We start from the raw sequence: 15,040 nt of genomic DNA, 5'->3' as shown, positions 1-15,040 counted from the left end.
TCGCGCTCGCCTCGAATTATCATATCGCGCATTACTGCAATTTGAACCCACGCGCACGCGTGTGATGTCCAATTTACGTATTTATATTCAATAATTATTATCACTCCGCATCTGAATTTTTAAGAATTTCTCCCAAACTCGCCCGTTTCACCGTTTCAATCACCGCTTCGACTTCTCGCGTGATTCTCGCCGTGTTACTCGCACTCGGGAACACCATATACACGTACATTTCTCCGGGCTGCTTCTCGCGAGAGGAAGAAGACCCGACCGATCGACTTGACGCCGTCGACGGCGACTTTGACGCGTCTCGTCGCTGGAAAGTAGCCGGCTCGTAAGAGTGAAACACTGTTGCACGCCGTTCGACGCTATCGCGCGCGGTTATGTGCATCGCCGACGAGCGTTCCTCTCCCTCATCTCTCTTCCCGCGGTCTTGTTTTTCCCGCGGAAATTTAGCGTAGGAGAGATTACACTCGCGCGCTCGCTCGCATGACACTTCGAAAAACCGACCGATCGTTCTCCCATTTTAGCATCGTTACCACTTCGGGTTGGGTCGAGGAACTCTCTGTTCCTCCTCCTTGCCTCCCCCCTCCCCCCCCCGCCGCCCCGGTCCTGCGTCCCGGTTGTAAGGTCAGCGAACGAGGAAGCCACGGTGGGTGAATATTTGACGGATATTACGTAAAAATGTCTCGACTTCTCGGCGAGACTCGGGAAGGAGCCGAGTCGCAACGCGCGACTGAGTACGCGCGACTCCGCGCTTTGAAGTCAATTAACGTCAATTAACAGCGTCCGAAGTTTACGTTCCCCCCGTAGCGCGCGAAAAGGCGCGACTCGAATTTTTACATTACTCGGCGGACATATATCGCATGCTTAAACCGCCGCCTTGTACGAGGGAGGAAACGATAAACGAGTCGGTAATTTTCTCCCTGCCGGCACGTCGCGCGTCTCTCCCTCGCGCCGCGCAGCGCGCCTCGGAAAGATAGTTACTATCGATCAATTACGCGCGATGCGCACACTCGCCGCCTGCGCCCGTAAAATGGGCTTTTACCGGCCAACTTTCCTTCGGGATAGAAAAGATCCACCGAGTCCGAGTAAGAGTACTGTTAAAGGTCGGCTATAAATAAGCGAGAGAATACGCCGGACGTATGTAAGTGCGTGTACGGCCGCGACACAAGAACCGATCGTTCGTGAAGGCCGAACGTGTTGGGACCGCGACGGCGCGGCGGCGGCGGCGCGTCTCGCTTCTTCGACTCGCGCCTCGAAAATTATTCTCTCGGTTATAACTCCTTCGCGCAGCGTCTCCGCACAGCGTTGAGGTAGCGAGCTGCCTCAAGCGCGATCGCATGAAAAATCAATTCGGACGACGACGACGACGACGATCGGAATTCGGTTGACTCCGAGAGGTTCGTCCGAGCGCAGCGTGAGTTTCCAATTCCCACGGCGACGTCGCCTCGCCTCGAGAAATAACACGATCATCAATCGCGTTGTTTTATCACTTATCCCCCGTCACTCACGTCACGCACATGGCACGACTACAGAGATATCCGATTAGCATGTGTGATATCGCTTTCTAATTGCCACAATATGATACCACGGCATGTAATGCTGAATTTACCGCACGAGAGACCAAGAGCGAGAGAAAGAGAGAAACGCGCGAGCGCAGCCGTGTGAAATCGGATTGATACTTGAAGTACTGTGTTCGAAAATCGCGCTGCTCACTTTTGTCGCAACGATCCCCGCCGGGATTTCCTCGCTCGATCGAACGGTGCCGAGAGCGAAGCTTCCGCAGGGGTTCGTCTGGAAAAGGGACGGTGCAGTTATATTCGAGCGAAGGTCAAGCGCCGCGGCCGCTCCGAAGGCGCGACGATGCACCCTCATCGTTTCCGCTCGAGTTCGCACGGCGTTTTTGTCCCCGCACGGCGCGACGGTAGCCGTGAAGCCTGTTTTAGATGACGATCCATAACTCGAAACGTAAATACCATCGTCTTTACTATCCTACGCGCCGAGTCGCCATTACAGTCGACGGATGGGGGAGAGGATCCTGCCAAGGTTACGCCAATCGTACATTTCGGTCGTCACACTCGGACGCGCTCACTCGTGCGCGATTAAATCGAGGAGAACGAAAATAGGTCAAATTACAGCTCGCGAATTCTGTCGCGAGTTACAGCGACCGTTTGACGAACGAACGACCGACTCAACTCCGCTTGCGAGCGAGCCGTGTTACGCGTGAAAAGCCCATTCGGCTGCTGGGCCATAGCTCCGGCTGTAGCTCGGGGATCGTTGTAAACAGGACCTAAATGGCGATTTGAGCCGGGCATAAAAGGCCCCGTGTAACGACGTGCTCAGCGCAAACCGTAATTTTCTTTGCGCCGCCACGCTCGCGTTTAGCCGCGCCGCGCGCTAATCTTTACCGCTCGCTCGCCCGACTCGCTTAACGATCGACTTGGCGTATCGTTTCCGATACGAGTTTGTGTCGCGGCGGAAAAGCGCCCCGCTTTTCGCGCGCGAGCCAGTCGTCGCGTTACGTCGCGTGCGACTCGCCGCGCGTTTACGGATGTATGTCTGATAAGCGAGCGATTGTAGATCTCACACCGAGTTAACAATCCCCGCAACACGCGTTACAATGTTTCTTCGATAATTGCAGATTTGATTTGCATTTATGATTACATCCCCCCTTTTGCTCTACTCATGTCATTCTCACACACACAACGTTATAATTTGTGAAATCAATTATTCGCACAGCTTATGTATCTAAGGTATCCTTCGTTATTGCTGCCTAGGCTTTCTCCCGCAAATAAACGAGTAAATTAAAAAAAAAAAGTGAATTCGAATACACCTCCGCCGCCGTGGGAAATGTTTTCATTGATCCACGAAATAATTGCTACAATGATGGTTGCCTCAAATTTTCTCTCCCGAGCAATTACATTTTCTTACAAAAGCTGCGCTATTAAAGAAGCGCGCGCGACGAGTACCGCTTCTTTTTTCAGCGAAGCTGAAATTCAACGTCTCGCGCATTAATCATTATTATCTTTTTAATCGACCCGTGTAAAAGTACACACATACACACACACACACACACGCTGCGTAGTAGCATTGTCGGTCTTTCGTAAAAGACGCCGAACGGTACATGGATTTACATTCGATTCGCTTGAATCAGGCGTTACGCAATTTCCTCGCCTGCGCCGGTCCCGTTCCGCGGACAAATCGTCGATTATTATTAAACGATAATAGAAACGAGTTTGGCCAGCCGTTTCGTATGCGCCGACGACAGCTGTCGCGTCCCGCCGCCGAAACGGGAGTCGATCGGCGCGTTACCGCTCGCTACCGCTCAGTGTGTATTCGTGTATTCTTTCGTCGCGAGACGTTATACGGGCGTCAAGTACCCTCGATTAATACCGCATTCACAATGCGTTTGTGTGTACACGCAGGTGCGGCGTTTATCTGTTTTTCACCTGTTTGTGCCACTTCTGCGGCGACTCCCACGTGGCGGGAACGATTTCACGGTGAATAGCGCGCCTTTTCCACGAACGAGCCGCGAGCCGCGAGCCGCCGCCAAGTCAAGTTCCAGCGCTGGCAAAAAGCGCGCTGGCGCGAAACAATCAACCTCCGGAGGTAGCGCGCGTTACCACTCGACTGTTTATCCACTCCGCATACACGGGTATTCGCGCTCCATCGTCCGGTGTGTGTGCCGCCATTATCACACATCCGCGTGAAAAATTCGAGAGGAGCTCTCTCGGCGCGCTTCTTCGTTCCTAGGGCGCGCTTCTCGCGCGAGGGAAAGCGCGTCGGTCCCGCGCGGCGACCTTTCCTCGGAGCGTTATTTTCCTCTACCTGTAATACCTAACGACGTACACACCGCGTTACGAGGCCACTTTGTGCGAAACATTGTGCGCATCGGCTGCGACCGCCGCCGCTCGCTTTCATCCACCACCATCGCGATCGACGGTTAACGATAAACCGGCTAAACGCCGCCGTATTGTGCGCCGAAAAGGTCGCTTTCCCGAGCCGTTGTGTGGCTTTCAAGCACGAGCGAGGCACGATCGGAGACACCGAAGATGGCCCGAAACCCGCCGGATAATTAAGTAGATTGCCATGGAAATTAGATTAGGTGAGTTTCTCGCGGGGACACACAACAATCCAGCTTAATTGCCCGGCATTGTGCCGGGAAGTTAATGCCTGCGCGCTCGCTGTATACGACCGTCCTCCTCGTCGTCGTCGTCGTCGTCGTCGTCGTCGTCGTCGTCGTCGTCGTCCTGCCTGAGGACAGGTTGCGCTTTATAATTGCGACTGCGTGAAACACGAGGACGGACGAGCCCGCGAGCCGCTAAAACGCGAAACGTTACGACGACACCGAGACGCGAAATTGGATTGCGCAAATCATGACGGGCGGGAGTGCGACGACGTCCCACTCTTCATTTCACTTTTCGCATTCGCGGATAAAAATTCATTTCTGTGTGAAAGATTTATATCTCGAGACTGAGAGAGAGAGAGAGAGAGAGTGTGTGTGTGTAGAATAAATCTGGAATTCCAGACTGAGAAAAGCGACAAAGTAATGCAGGGATCTTCGAGAAACACATCTCTCTCTCTCTCTCTCTCTCTGATCGAAAGTCTGACGAAGCAATCAAGCAACGCAATTGCGTATTGCGTATCGTGGTCCACGCATTCCAAGAGGCGAAAGAGGGCGAGAGGAAGGGGATACTTCGCGATTAATGCAACACATTAGTAAGAATTGTTGCGACCGTACAGCGCTGGCGATCCGCCTCCGGCCTCTCTCGAGGTCTCTCACGTTGCATTATCCCGGCCGTTTGAGCTATCTGGGATGGTAATTCCCGCGTCGTATTTCCCGAGGTCGAGGTCGCGATTCGTCGAGGTATCGTCGATTCGTGCGGAAAAGGAGACCATCGATCTCCGCCGAATAGATCGCCGGGGACGGTCGTCGTGACGAGATGACGCGGTAAATCATCCTCGGGGTTCTCTCAGGGATTCAAAGGACCGTCTCTCTCTCTCTCTCTCTCTCTCTCTCTCTCTCTCATTCTCTTCTGCCCTCCTCCTCCCCCTCCCCCTCCCCGCTCCTCCCTCCCTTTCTTTCCTCCGTCGCGGCATTAACGAAGGTTCCGCTCGACGCGCGATATTAACGCTATTATTTCTGCATTATTGCGAGGCGTGTCGCAGATTCGCCGAGATAAATGAATTTTAAGTAATGAAAGGCGATTCTCTTTTGTCGCTCGCGCGAACGGCAATATTTCCGAGTGGTGCACGCAGCGGGAGACAAGTTGGAAAACAAGTTTCGCGGATCGACTCGCCAATTAAACGTCGATCGGCACGATATACCGTGCCAATCAAACGACCGAGAACAAATACCGCGATAGAAACGCTCCTCCGAACAGATTTAATTCGTTCTAATCGCAGCGCGATATCACCGGCTCGCGCGAGAGCTTCTCGTACCTCATCCGGCGTTTCGCCGGCGTAACTCTTCTCAGACGCGTCGTTTTATTTACAAAGCGGTTACCTCACCGGGAGATGAAATTTTTCACGAGCAGTCCGCTGGCTTCTAATTAGACAGTGAAATCTATCAGAGCGACGATAAGATCGGGCTTTCTCCCAACTTGTGAAAACTGCTCTAGATCGGACGCGCGATTACGTATGCGCGAGTCGAGCGAAAAAGAGCCGCGCTAAAGCCGCGGCTAATTTATGCGACTAACTAATGCGACGCGCGATCTTTCCCGAACACCCGAACGATCCGCAGCGCTCGAGACGTACCGGCACATCGAAATTCGAACGGTTCATCTCTCGCTCTCGTCGCGTCGCGTCGTGTCGCGTCGCGCGAGAGCCCTGACCGCTCTTGACCCTTGAACGCGAATCGAGACTCACCTTGCCGCGGCGGCGAGCGTCCGCTCTATCCGAGTAGCGTGGCCTGCTTGCTGCTGTCGCCTAATTACCAAGGTTATCACCGACGGGGACAATCAACGCGTCGAAGAACGGGTTTTCACTTTTAGCTCGGACGCTCTTCTCCTCCGTCTCTCTTTTCCCCTCGTTCTCTTTCTCTCCCTCTCTCGATCTTCCTCGCGCGCGACCACCAGTTTCTTCACACACGGCGCGTATACACGCGCGACGTTCTCCACCGCGTCCCTCCGCGTCGGACACGTGTAGCACGTCGACGAATCTCGACGTTCACTGACGACGACGAATGAAACGAAACGAGATTACGAGGAAGAGCGGAAAAGCAGCCGCAGAAAAAAGGGAGAGACTCGCGCGAGATCACGCGCGCGATTCCCCCTTCCGGCCGCTCGCGCGTCCAGCCACCGCTGACGATCGATCCGCGCGCGTTGAGTCCCGCGAGGATCCCGCGAGGGATCCTCCTCGGCGAGACGACGACTCGTCGGCGCGCTCGACGCACGGACGACGCACGCTGGAGAGACGCACGCGGCGATCAGGACGAGCCACGGCAGCGACGCGCGTCGCAGTCGCGCGTCATCGACGACGACGAGACGGTGAACGGTGCGGCAGGTGCAGCAGCTGCAACTGCCACGGTCGTCGGCTTCATACTGAAGGGGAGAGATACACGGTTCGATGCCGCCACCGCCACCGCCGCCGCCGCAGGCTGCCGCCGCGCAAGCAGCTACGAGAAACTGGCTCCGCGACGCCGCCGCCGCCGTCGCCGCTGACTGCTCCGAAAACTCGGAGCGGTGTCGTGCTCTCTCTCTCTCTCTCTCTCTCTCTCTCTCTCCCCCCCTCTCCCCCTCTCTCTCTCTTTCTCGCTTCCTCTTTCTTCCTCGCTCCTTCGGCTTCTCCCTTTTCGTCGCTCTCTCTCTCTCTCTCTCTCTCTCTCTCTCTCTCTCTCTCTCTCTCTCTCTCTCTCTCTCTCTCTCTCTCTCTCTCTCTCTCTGCTCTCTCACTCTCGTCCTGCCGCCGCTCTCCTCGTCGTGTTTCTCTTCCCCCTTTTGCCATCTCCGAGCGAGCTGTCGGTGTGTGCGTTCGCCGTTCGTGGTGGGGTTCTGCTCTCCAGCGCGCGGAGTAGGGGCCATCCTCTCTTTCTCTCCGTCTCTCTTTTTCTCCCTTTCTCTCTCTTTCGCTCGCTCGCTCGCTCATCTCAACCGGGCTCTCCTTCGCGTGGAATCACGAACGGGCCCCGAGGATATTTTTGGATTTTTCTTTCGATATGTTGTCCTGCGCCTCTTCGAGAGAGAGAGAGAGAGAGAGAGAGAGAGAGAGAGAGAGAGAGAGAGAGAGAGAGAGGGAGAAAGAGAAAGAGAAGTCGCCTTCAAGATCCGCTCAGGGATCCTCTCGATAAATCCGTGCGAGAAATAGCTGCCTTCGCGACGGCATCGCGCGGATTCGCTTCGCGACACACCGCGAATTCACACGTGGAATTCGAAGGCCCCGGCTGCGTTTCGCGCCTCGCTATTGATCCGGATTTAGCGACGTGATTTTTCACTTCCGACTGTTGCTAGGGAGGAAGTCGCCTCCTCACCTTTTCGCTGGCTCGCGGTAACGACGTGCCGCGCGCAATTCCGACGGAAGGTCTCCTCCGCGAGGAAGCCGAAGAAGGTATATTTTGATAAAACGATATCTCGTCGAATATTACACGAGATGTCGGTCCCCTCGATTTCGCCGCGAAACCTTCGAACAAGAGGAATATGACTTCGCTCCTCTGCGGGTTCGTTGATCTCTCAGGTGCATAGAAACGCGCAGGAGGCGCTCACGAAAAGCACGGGAGAATTTCCGTTTCGTCGTTTTCATACCTGGTTCTGGTAGGACGTTCAGTTCGAGCCCGACGCGACGCGTTCCGGTAGGTCGGTGACGCCAAGAACCGGACCGGCTGCAAAAACGATTACGTTTCGAGAAGAGCGAAAGAGGAGGGAGTAAGAGAGAACGGCCGGGGCTTACCGGCAGGTCCTGGGCCATAAAGATGCCCGGATGCATCGCCGAATATGGCCGAAAACACCTAAATGCTGCCCGGTAACAAGTCGCGCCTCGTGTCGCGCCACGCAACAAAGGTGCGAAAATTACTAGACCAGAGGCTCGATTATTTCGGATTTATTCACCGTGAAAAATATCACATTTTCTCGGGATGGCATTCTAAAAATGTGTAAAACATCGTCGGATGTACGAAGGGACGGTAATTAATTAATTAATTCTTGAAGCGCGTTAAAGAGAGAGAGAGAGAGAGAGGAAGCGACGAGGAAAGTAAATTTTTTATATTTTATCGCTCGTTGAGAAAAATTCCCTTTTCGATCGATATAAATATTTTTTGTCGCGTCATGGAAAATCAATCTTCTATTTGCGTATTAAAATAGCGAGCGCGACACGCCGACGCCGACGTGTAGAGAAATATCTCGATACATGAAAGGTTCAGGATTTCAGGCGCCATTGACAAGCGGAAGCGGGCAACGGCGAAATTGTCGACCTTAGTCTAAAAGTTTTCACAAGAACGTACAAAGTAATTAGACCCGATCCTCGCTGGCGAGGGCGGCTTTTAGCGTCCTCGTCGACGTTAGACCACTTTGCACTCGCGAGTGTGGATATAATTAACGATGCTTGGGCTCTCATGTACTTTCATAAAGTCCGGAACTTTCTAATACGCTCAGCAAGTATCTCTGTTTAAGCGTAACGAGACTACGTTGCGCGCGTGCGAGAATATCTTTATTCGTCCTTCGGAATTAAAACGGTCATGCCTCGAGTCAGGATAGCCTGCGGTCGCGCCGACCTTTTTGCGTTGAAAAGCCCGAAGAACGATGAACGTGTACGTCCAAGATATCGCTACTATCATTTGTCCATTCAACCGAAGAGCCAGAGTCCAATCGCGCGCCTCGATATAAACTAATTTACACGTGACTTTGCGTAAAACTAAGCTAACTTCTCGGCGGAAGATCATTCCCCTCTCCGTTTATTCGCACGTTCATTTCTCGTCCTTTCCTTTTTTCCTTTCTTCATCTTATACGGCTCTCTATAAATCTCGTTCTCCGGCAAAAGTTAAGGAAGTGCGGAGTCGTTTCTGCTGGCATTTTTACGCCCAGTATTTCCGCGAGGACGGGATCGTTCGCCAGGATAAAGTATCCTCCGGGGATACGTATGCGAGCGTCGTTGAATGAACACCCTCTTCGTGTACCGGGCCCTTCGCGCGAGCGATAGCTTCACGCCGCGTTCGGCCGAACGACTTTCCTTTAAATCGGCGAGACGGTTTACGTGCCGTAGGTTGACATTTACAGTGAAATCCCGAGCAGCGGGCGCAGCTGGTTACCATTCGCTCAATGATGCCTTAAGGATCTACGGTACCGTGGCTGGAACCTGTTTCTCTTGTTCCTGGTTGCTCGCTATATTTATACGCATTTGCGCGCGTCCACATACACGCGCACAGTCGTCCTGTACAAATTGAATCGCAACTAATTATGAAATATTGCCGATGTGTCGCGCGTATACGAACTCGCGCGCGCGCGAGAATTTCACACCGCGGCTCTGCGAAATGTACGACGCTTTTAACGTACGCGCCGGGGGAAAATTGCAGCACGCAAAGGCGACGAAATATTTCACCCGCATTACCATTTCCCATCGGGATTAAGCGCATCGATCTAACGCAAAAAATATCCAGCTTTGTGGAGAAATTCTGCACGACCACCGGGGGCAACATTTCGGGATTGCGAGAACGGAGCGAAGAGAAACCCTCTTCCCGCCTCTCGTATTCGAGCGAGCTTTCGGATGAGTAAATCTCATGTTCCAGGATTGCCCGCGGACTTCTCTCGCACTTTTCATCCTCAGATACTCTCCTTCCTCGCGTTTTTACACTCTTCTCACTTCCGGATCTCGCGAAGTGCCAAGTACTCGCGTCGCCGCCCTGCGGTTAATTAAATGCACAGCAATAATCGCCAAAGTGATTACGCGAAACAATTGATGTCGCTGCGGGGCGACGTTAACATCACGCCTACAACTTGCTCGCGTTCGGGCGACGCGAGTATTCCCGTCCTGAGTTTCACGGCGTGACTCTGGCCAGGCAAGTTAGCCCGGCAACAACGAAATCAGAAGTGACTTCCACCTCGCCTTTTACGATCTGACCTCTCTCTCTCTCTCTCTCTCTCTCTCTCTCTCTCTCTCTCTCTCTCTCTTCCTCTCTGTCTCTCTGTCTCTCTGTCTCTCTCTCTCTCTCTCTCTCTCTCTCTCTCTCTCTCTCTCTCTCTCTCTCTCTCTCTCTCTCTCTCTCTCTCTCTCTCTCTCTCTCTCTCTCTCTCTCTGTTCGGGGCGTGGGCACATCGCGGGGGCCGTTTGGGAAACTGCCCGGTGCAACGCGCGCATTTTAATACACGGAGATTCACACGTGGCGGGCCTTCGACTTCCTGCCGGTGCGAGACCGAGCGAGTCGCACGATATAACGCAAGCCGGATACGGAGCCGCGTAATTGCACATTCGGCTCGGCGTTTCAGCCGCCGATTTAAATCTTTATCATACGAAGCGTTAACCCCTTGAGGACACGCGCGCGCGCGCGCGTCGCGGAAGTGTAAAATTAGTCCGACATGTGTAAGAGAAGCAAAATTGCTCTATATACTCGCAAGCGGAAATATAATATAAACATACGCACATACGTCAATACGTCGATCTCGTGATCACGTTGCTTTTGAGTTGGAGAGTTTCGAAATCTGTTCGGCATATCGAGCCGAATAATCGTATGAAAAAGGAAATGATGCGAGAAAAAAAGGGGCTTTTACATCGATATATATATATATATATATATATATCCATTTATTTGTTTTTTCGTTTTGCTCGACTGAAGCTTGCTACGTACGTTTAAATAAGTCATGCCCTATGAACACAGTACGATATGAGTATGCTAGTAATAAATATAGTTTTAATAATAATCAGAAAGAAAATCTAAAACGCGCTACCTCTCCGCGGTGAACTCGTGCACTTTTTCGTGCGCCGACGACGGAATGTCTCGCGAGTCGTCGCGAGGAAAATATTTCCGCCGTCCGCTGTCCGACTTTACATATTAGTATTCAGCTAAATGTGCAGATAAGCGTACAACGAGCGAATTCCTTCGGTCGCGTTTCTCATTCTCTTTCGCAAAATCACCCGAAGTGAGAATACCTAACTCTATCCAACTATGTGCTACTTAATATTGATATCCACCATTACCGCCGTTTTGTCTGTTATTTCCAGCGTTGTCGCTGCCTCCTTTAAACGTTTCGCCGATATTATTGCTAGGAGCGTCGGAGAAGTATCCACCGCCGCTCAAGCCACCATCATTGCCTCGGCCAAAGGATTGTCCTCCTGCGGAAATGCAAGGTAATTCTCGATTAAATTATCTGTCTAAATAAAGAATGTATCTCAAAGCACCCTCGGCATATTTTATTGCAATTACTTCAATCCCTTTAATAATTAATGTATATTAATGTCTGCTATCGTCGCTTTGATTATTTTGCTCGAGCAAAAAGCGAGAACTGTGTTGGATTTTGATGCAGAAGATTAGCAACAAGTCAGGCACTCTCTCGAGCGCGATATTATATAAGAGAGTGGATCCTTTGGAATTCGCGATTTGACAGACAGGATTGAAATAACCCATCACAACGGGCCGCAATCTTATCGCACCTGGCCTGCCCGATTGATAACCGTTGCCGCCTCTGCCGTTAAATCCGCCGGGCTTTCCCTCAGCTGGACCACCGTTTGGATAGCCGCCATTACCGCTGCCACTGCCTCCATTAAATCCTGAGTTATCCGCGAAGCCACCGCCGTTATCCGGTCGACCAGAAGAATAACCGTCGTTACCATTCGACCCGCCGCCACCGCCGTATCCGCCGGTACTCGCTTCGCCCTCGTATCTAATTTGCGGTTTAAATCCATCCTGATCAGCTTCGTACTCGACAATCTGCTTCCTACCATCCGGAAGCAAGACGTTGAACTCGCCCTGGGCACGATCGCCGTCTCTGGTTTCCGTGTGGCCGTAATCACTGCCGGACTGCTCGTCCTTCACCTCGTACGAAAATTCGTACTTTGCCGGCTCCTGAAAGTAAGGCGGAACAGGCCTCGTCAATGCACCTCTTCTACTCGTCCAATTTAGAGGGACCTCATTGACATCCGGTAAGACAAATCCTCTAGCTTTAGTCCTTTTTAACAAAGAATATACAGCTGACATCAATCTCTCTCATACTTACAGTGCTTTCTTCCTGCGCGTTCTCGTTGTAACCACTGCCTGCGCCGTTTCTGGAACCGCCGCCACCACCGTTTCCGAAATTGCCCGCGTTTCCGTTCGGACCTCCAGACGGATATCCGTTAGCCCCGCCGTTACCGTTTGCACCACCAGGTGAATAGCCGTTATTGTTACCGTTTCCACCTCCGTTCGGTGCACCGTAACCGCTAGATAATCCTCCTCCGCCGAATCCGTTTATTCCGCCTGCCCCGTGTCCATTTCCGCCTCGTGGTGATCCGTAGCCGTTCGACGCTCCTCCGCCGTTACTTCCGCCATTAGGGCGACTTTTGCCGTTCCCATTTCCAAAATTATGTCCGTTCGCTCCAGGAACGCCGTAGCCCGTCGACGGTCTCCCTCCGTTTCCGCCGTTTCCAAAACCACCCCCGTTGGCTCCGTTCGCTCCAGGAACGCCGTAGCCCGTCGACGGTCTCCCTCCGTTTCCGCCGTTTCCAAAACCACCCCCGTTGGCTCCGTTCGCTCCAGGAACGCCGTAGCCCGTCGACGGTCTCCCTCCGTTTCCGCCGTTTCCAAAACTACCCCCGTTGCCTCCGTTCGCTCCAGGAACGCCGTAGCCCGTCGACGGTCTCCCTCCGTTTCCACCGTTCCCAAAACCACCCCCGTTGCCTCCGTTCGCTCCAGGAACGCCGTAGCCCGTCGACGGTCTCCCTCCGTTTCCACCGTTCCCAAAACCACCCCCGTTGCCTCCGTTCGCTCCAGGAACGCCGTAGCCCGTCGACGGTCTCCCTCCGTTTCCACCGTTTCCAAAACTACCCCCGTTACCTCCGTTTGTTCCAGGCACGCCGTAAGAGCCAGATGGTCTTCCAGCGCCATTGGGGACACCGTACGAGCTAGAAGGTGGGCCACCCCCAAATCCGTTTCCTCGAGACCCGTCTAGGCTATTCCCAGCGTTGTTTCCGCCGACGGGCGCGTCGTAAAGTTTCGACGGACCATTACCTGCGTTACCGCCGGGCCCGTTGATACTTGTTGCGCCGGCGTTTCTATTAACACCACCCCCGTTACCGAAACCTGGCGGCCCGTACTGCGTCGACAGGTCGGTTTGACCGCCGTTAACACCTGTCCTCGGAGGTAGGTAAGAGTTGACCGGTGGCTCCGAACGCGCCACAGCCAGCGTCATGATGAACGTCGTTAGAGTGATCTGTGCAGTTAGAATCGTAATGCATGCTGATGAAAAAACAGAGGAATTTTATAAAATTAGATTAATCAAATTGTTTAATTAATTTTAGTATTTAATTGATTCAAGATTATTTTATAAAATTTTGCGAAATTTTAAGTTGCTACCGTTGCTTGTCGAATCGCACGAATTGAATTACGCGATCAGAACGTCGTACACGTCGCTGCGGGATCTTTCTTACGCCTGCAGGAATTTTTATTGGGAATTTCTGTTACTTTAAAATAATCGTTTTGCTGGGATTGTATGTTCCTCCTATCGTGCGACAAAATTTTATTAAACTATGCAACAAGATGAAATTGTATGGAAGTGGACCTGTCCAAAATATGTTTCAGTAGACGTCAAAAATGTTTTAATAATAAAATTAATAATAAATGTTTTGATAATAAAATCGCTATTATATATCACGTACTTACATAATAATTTACGTAAATTAAAAATGTAATTACATATGCGTAAAATTTATACGATTTATAAAAAATAAATTTACATCATATTTAAATATCTATCTTTGTATAGTTTCAGAATAGAGTAGCAAACCGGAATAGATCCTTTAATCCCAATTCTCGACTTCGGATCTCCCGTAAAACAGAAAGCAAATTAATATATTCAAAAGTACACAGTCTTCGTCGGTTTCGAAATATTACACACAGGCTGATCAGGATACGCATGTTTTCCCTACCTTCAACATATCGATTCCACTCTGCTCTCCGGCGGTGGTAGAAACGAACTTCCGCTACGCTGTCCTTGCGAGGGAGACTCGCGCTCTCCCTGCTCTCTCTCTCACTCTCTCTCTCTCTCTCTCTCTCTCTCTCTCTCTCTCTCTCTCTCTCTCTCTCTCTCTCTCTCTTTCTAGTTCGGTGCCACCCTTCCAGCACTGGATGGTCTCGAGGGAATGACAAACACGGGGTCCGCTCCGCTTTATATATCCCAGGACTCATCCGCGTTTCTAGATCATAGTTTGGTGCAATCGGCAAGATTTACAGCAACGTTCGATGCAAGTGTGTCACGAGATGCTGCGCGGGATCGACGGTGACGATGGAAAAGAGCCGGATCGCGGCGTATGTGAGCGCGCGCGCTCACGAGCTCGAGAGCAGATTCGCGCTCTATATCTCACCGATCGCGCGAGTCCCGCATTGCGCCGCCAATCGTTAACTCGTAATCATCCGAAGCGCCTTTAAATTGTCCCGCGTACGACGTTCCTCCGACGTTCCTCGATACGTATCTCACAGCGCTACCACGTACGAGGGGAAAATATAAAAATTTAATTATATTTCATACCGCCCGTCTCGTGCGAAACCCAAAGACGGAAAGCAACAAAAATGTGACACATTGCGCATATTCACCGAGAACAAGAAAAAAAAATAACGATCGATGAGAGAAAGGTAGTCTCGCTCGACAATTTAATGTAACAACGGGAGGATTAAATCGAGAAATGAGGCGAGAACGAGAGGAGCGCGTCCGCCACCCTGAATTCGATTCGACCCTCTCGCTTTGTAATACAGACGTAAAATCGAAACGCGTGACGTAATGTGTCACGCTTAATTGGTTCCGGTGCGGTGACGGTGGCGGTGGATTGCGCAATTAATTTGACAAACGCACGGCGGTAGGCTCGAAAGAGAGACACTTCGGTGCCGTCGCGTCGGCGCGTTAAAATACCGATGACGGGCACGAAATGT

The 15,040-nt window shown here is 52.0% G+C and overlaps 2 protein-coding genes and 2 long non-coding RNA genes across 5 annotated transcripts in view; 2 read left to right on the top strand and 2 right to left on the bottom strand.

Annotated features, from left to right (window-relative positions):
• knockout (Stork-head domain-containing protein knockout) overlaps positions 1 to 6,637 on the bottom strand; it is a 79,282-nt gene extending 72,645 nt beyond the window's left edge. For both annotated transcript variants that reach the window (XM_011155219.3, XM_011155220.3), the window contains exon 1: positions 5,869 to 6,637. The gene's annotated coding sequence lies outside the window, so the exon portion shown is untranslated. The remainder of the gene's footprint in view (positions 1 to 5,868) is intronic.
• Positions 622 to 11,694, top strand: LOC112589395 (uncharacterized). Its single transcript, XR_003113520.1, has 3 exons — positions 622 to 4,105; positions 11,146 to 11,271; positions 11,638 to 11,694. It is a non-coding gene; the product is annotated as an uncharacterized LOC112589395 (long non-coding RNA).
• LOC105191675 (pro-resilin) lies at positions 10,755 to 14,177 on the bottom strand. The gene is made up of 4 exons (XM_025302485.1): positions 14,044 to 14,177; positions 12,138 to 13,328; positions 11,575 to 11,986; positions 10,755 to 11,256 (listed from the first exon to the last, which is right to left on the bottom strand). Exons 1-4 carry the CDS (start codon positions 14,050 to 14,052, stop codon positions 11,099 to 11,101), a joined length of 1,770 nt encoding a protein of 589 aa, XP_025158270.1. The 5' UTR covers positions 14,053 to 14,177; the 3' UTR covers positions 10,755 to 11,098.
• Positions 11,943 to 13,038, top strand: LOC112589394 (uncharacterized). The gene is made up of 3 exons (XR_003113519.1): positions 11,943 to 12,063; positions 12,140 to 12,286; positions 12,968 to 13,038. It is a non-coding gene; the product is annotated as an uncharacterized LOC112589394 (long non-coding RNA).
• Positions 14,178 to 15,040: the final 863 nt, after the last annotated feature.

The sequence above is a fragment of the Harpegnathos saltator genome, unplaced genomic scaffold (assembly GCF_003227715.2).
Source record: "Harpegnathos saltator strain DR-91 unplaced genomic scaffold, Hsal_v8.6 scaffold498, whole genome shotgun sequence".
Taxonomy (NCBI): domain Eukaryota; kingdom Metazoa; phylum Arthropoda; class Insecta; order Hymenoptera; family Formicidae; genus Harpegnathos; species Harpegnathos saltator.
The sequence above is the reverse complement of the archived record's forward strand: the minus strand, read 5'-3'. Positions and strand labels throughout refer to the sequence as shown.

Bases quoted from the DNA above. Each gene is read 5' to 3' on its own strand.
- LOC105191675 (XM_025302485.1), bottom strand. The intron at 11,987-12,137 runs GTAAGTATGAGA...CCTTACTTTCAG, and splicing joins ACGCGCAGGAAGAAAGCACT to GAGCCGGCAAAGTACGAATT. The intron at 11,257-11,574 runs GTGCGATAAGAT...GCATTTCCGCAG, and splicing joins TTATCAATCGGGCAGGCCAG to GAGGACAATCCTTTGGCCGA.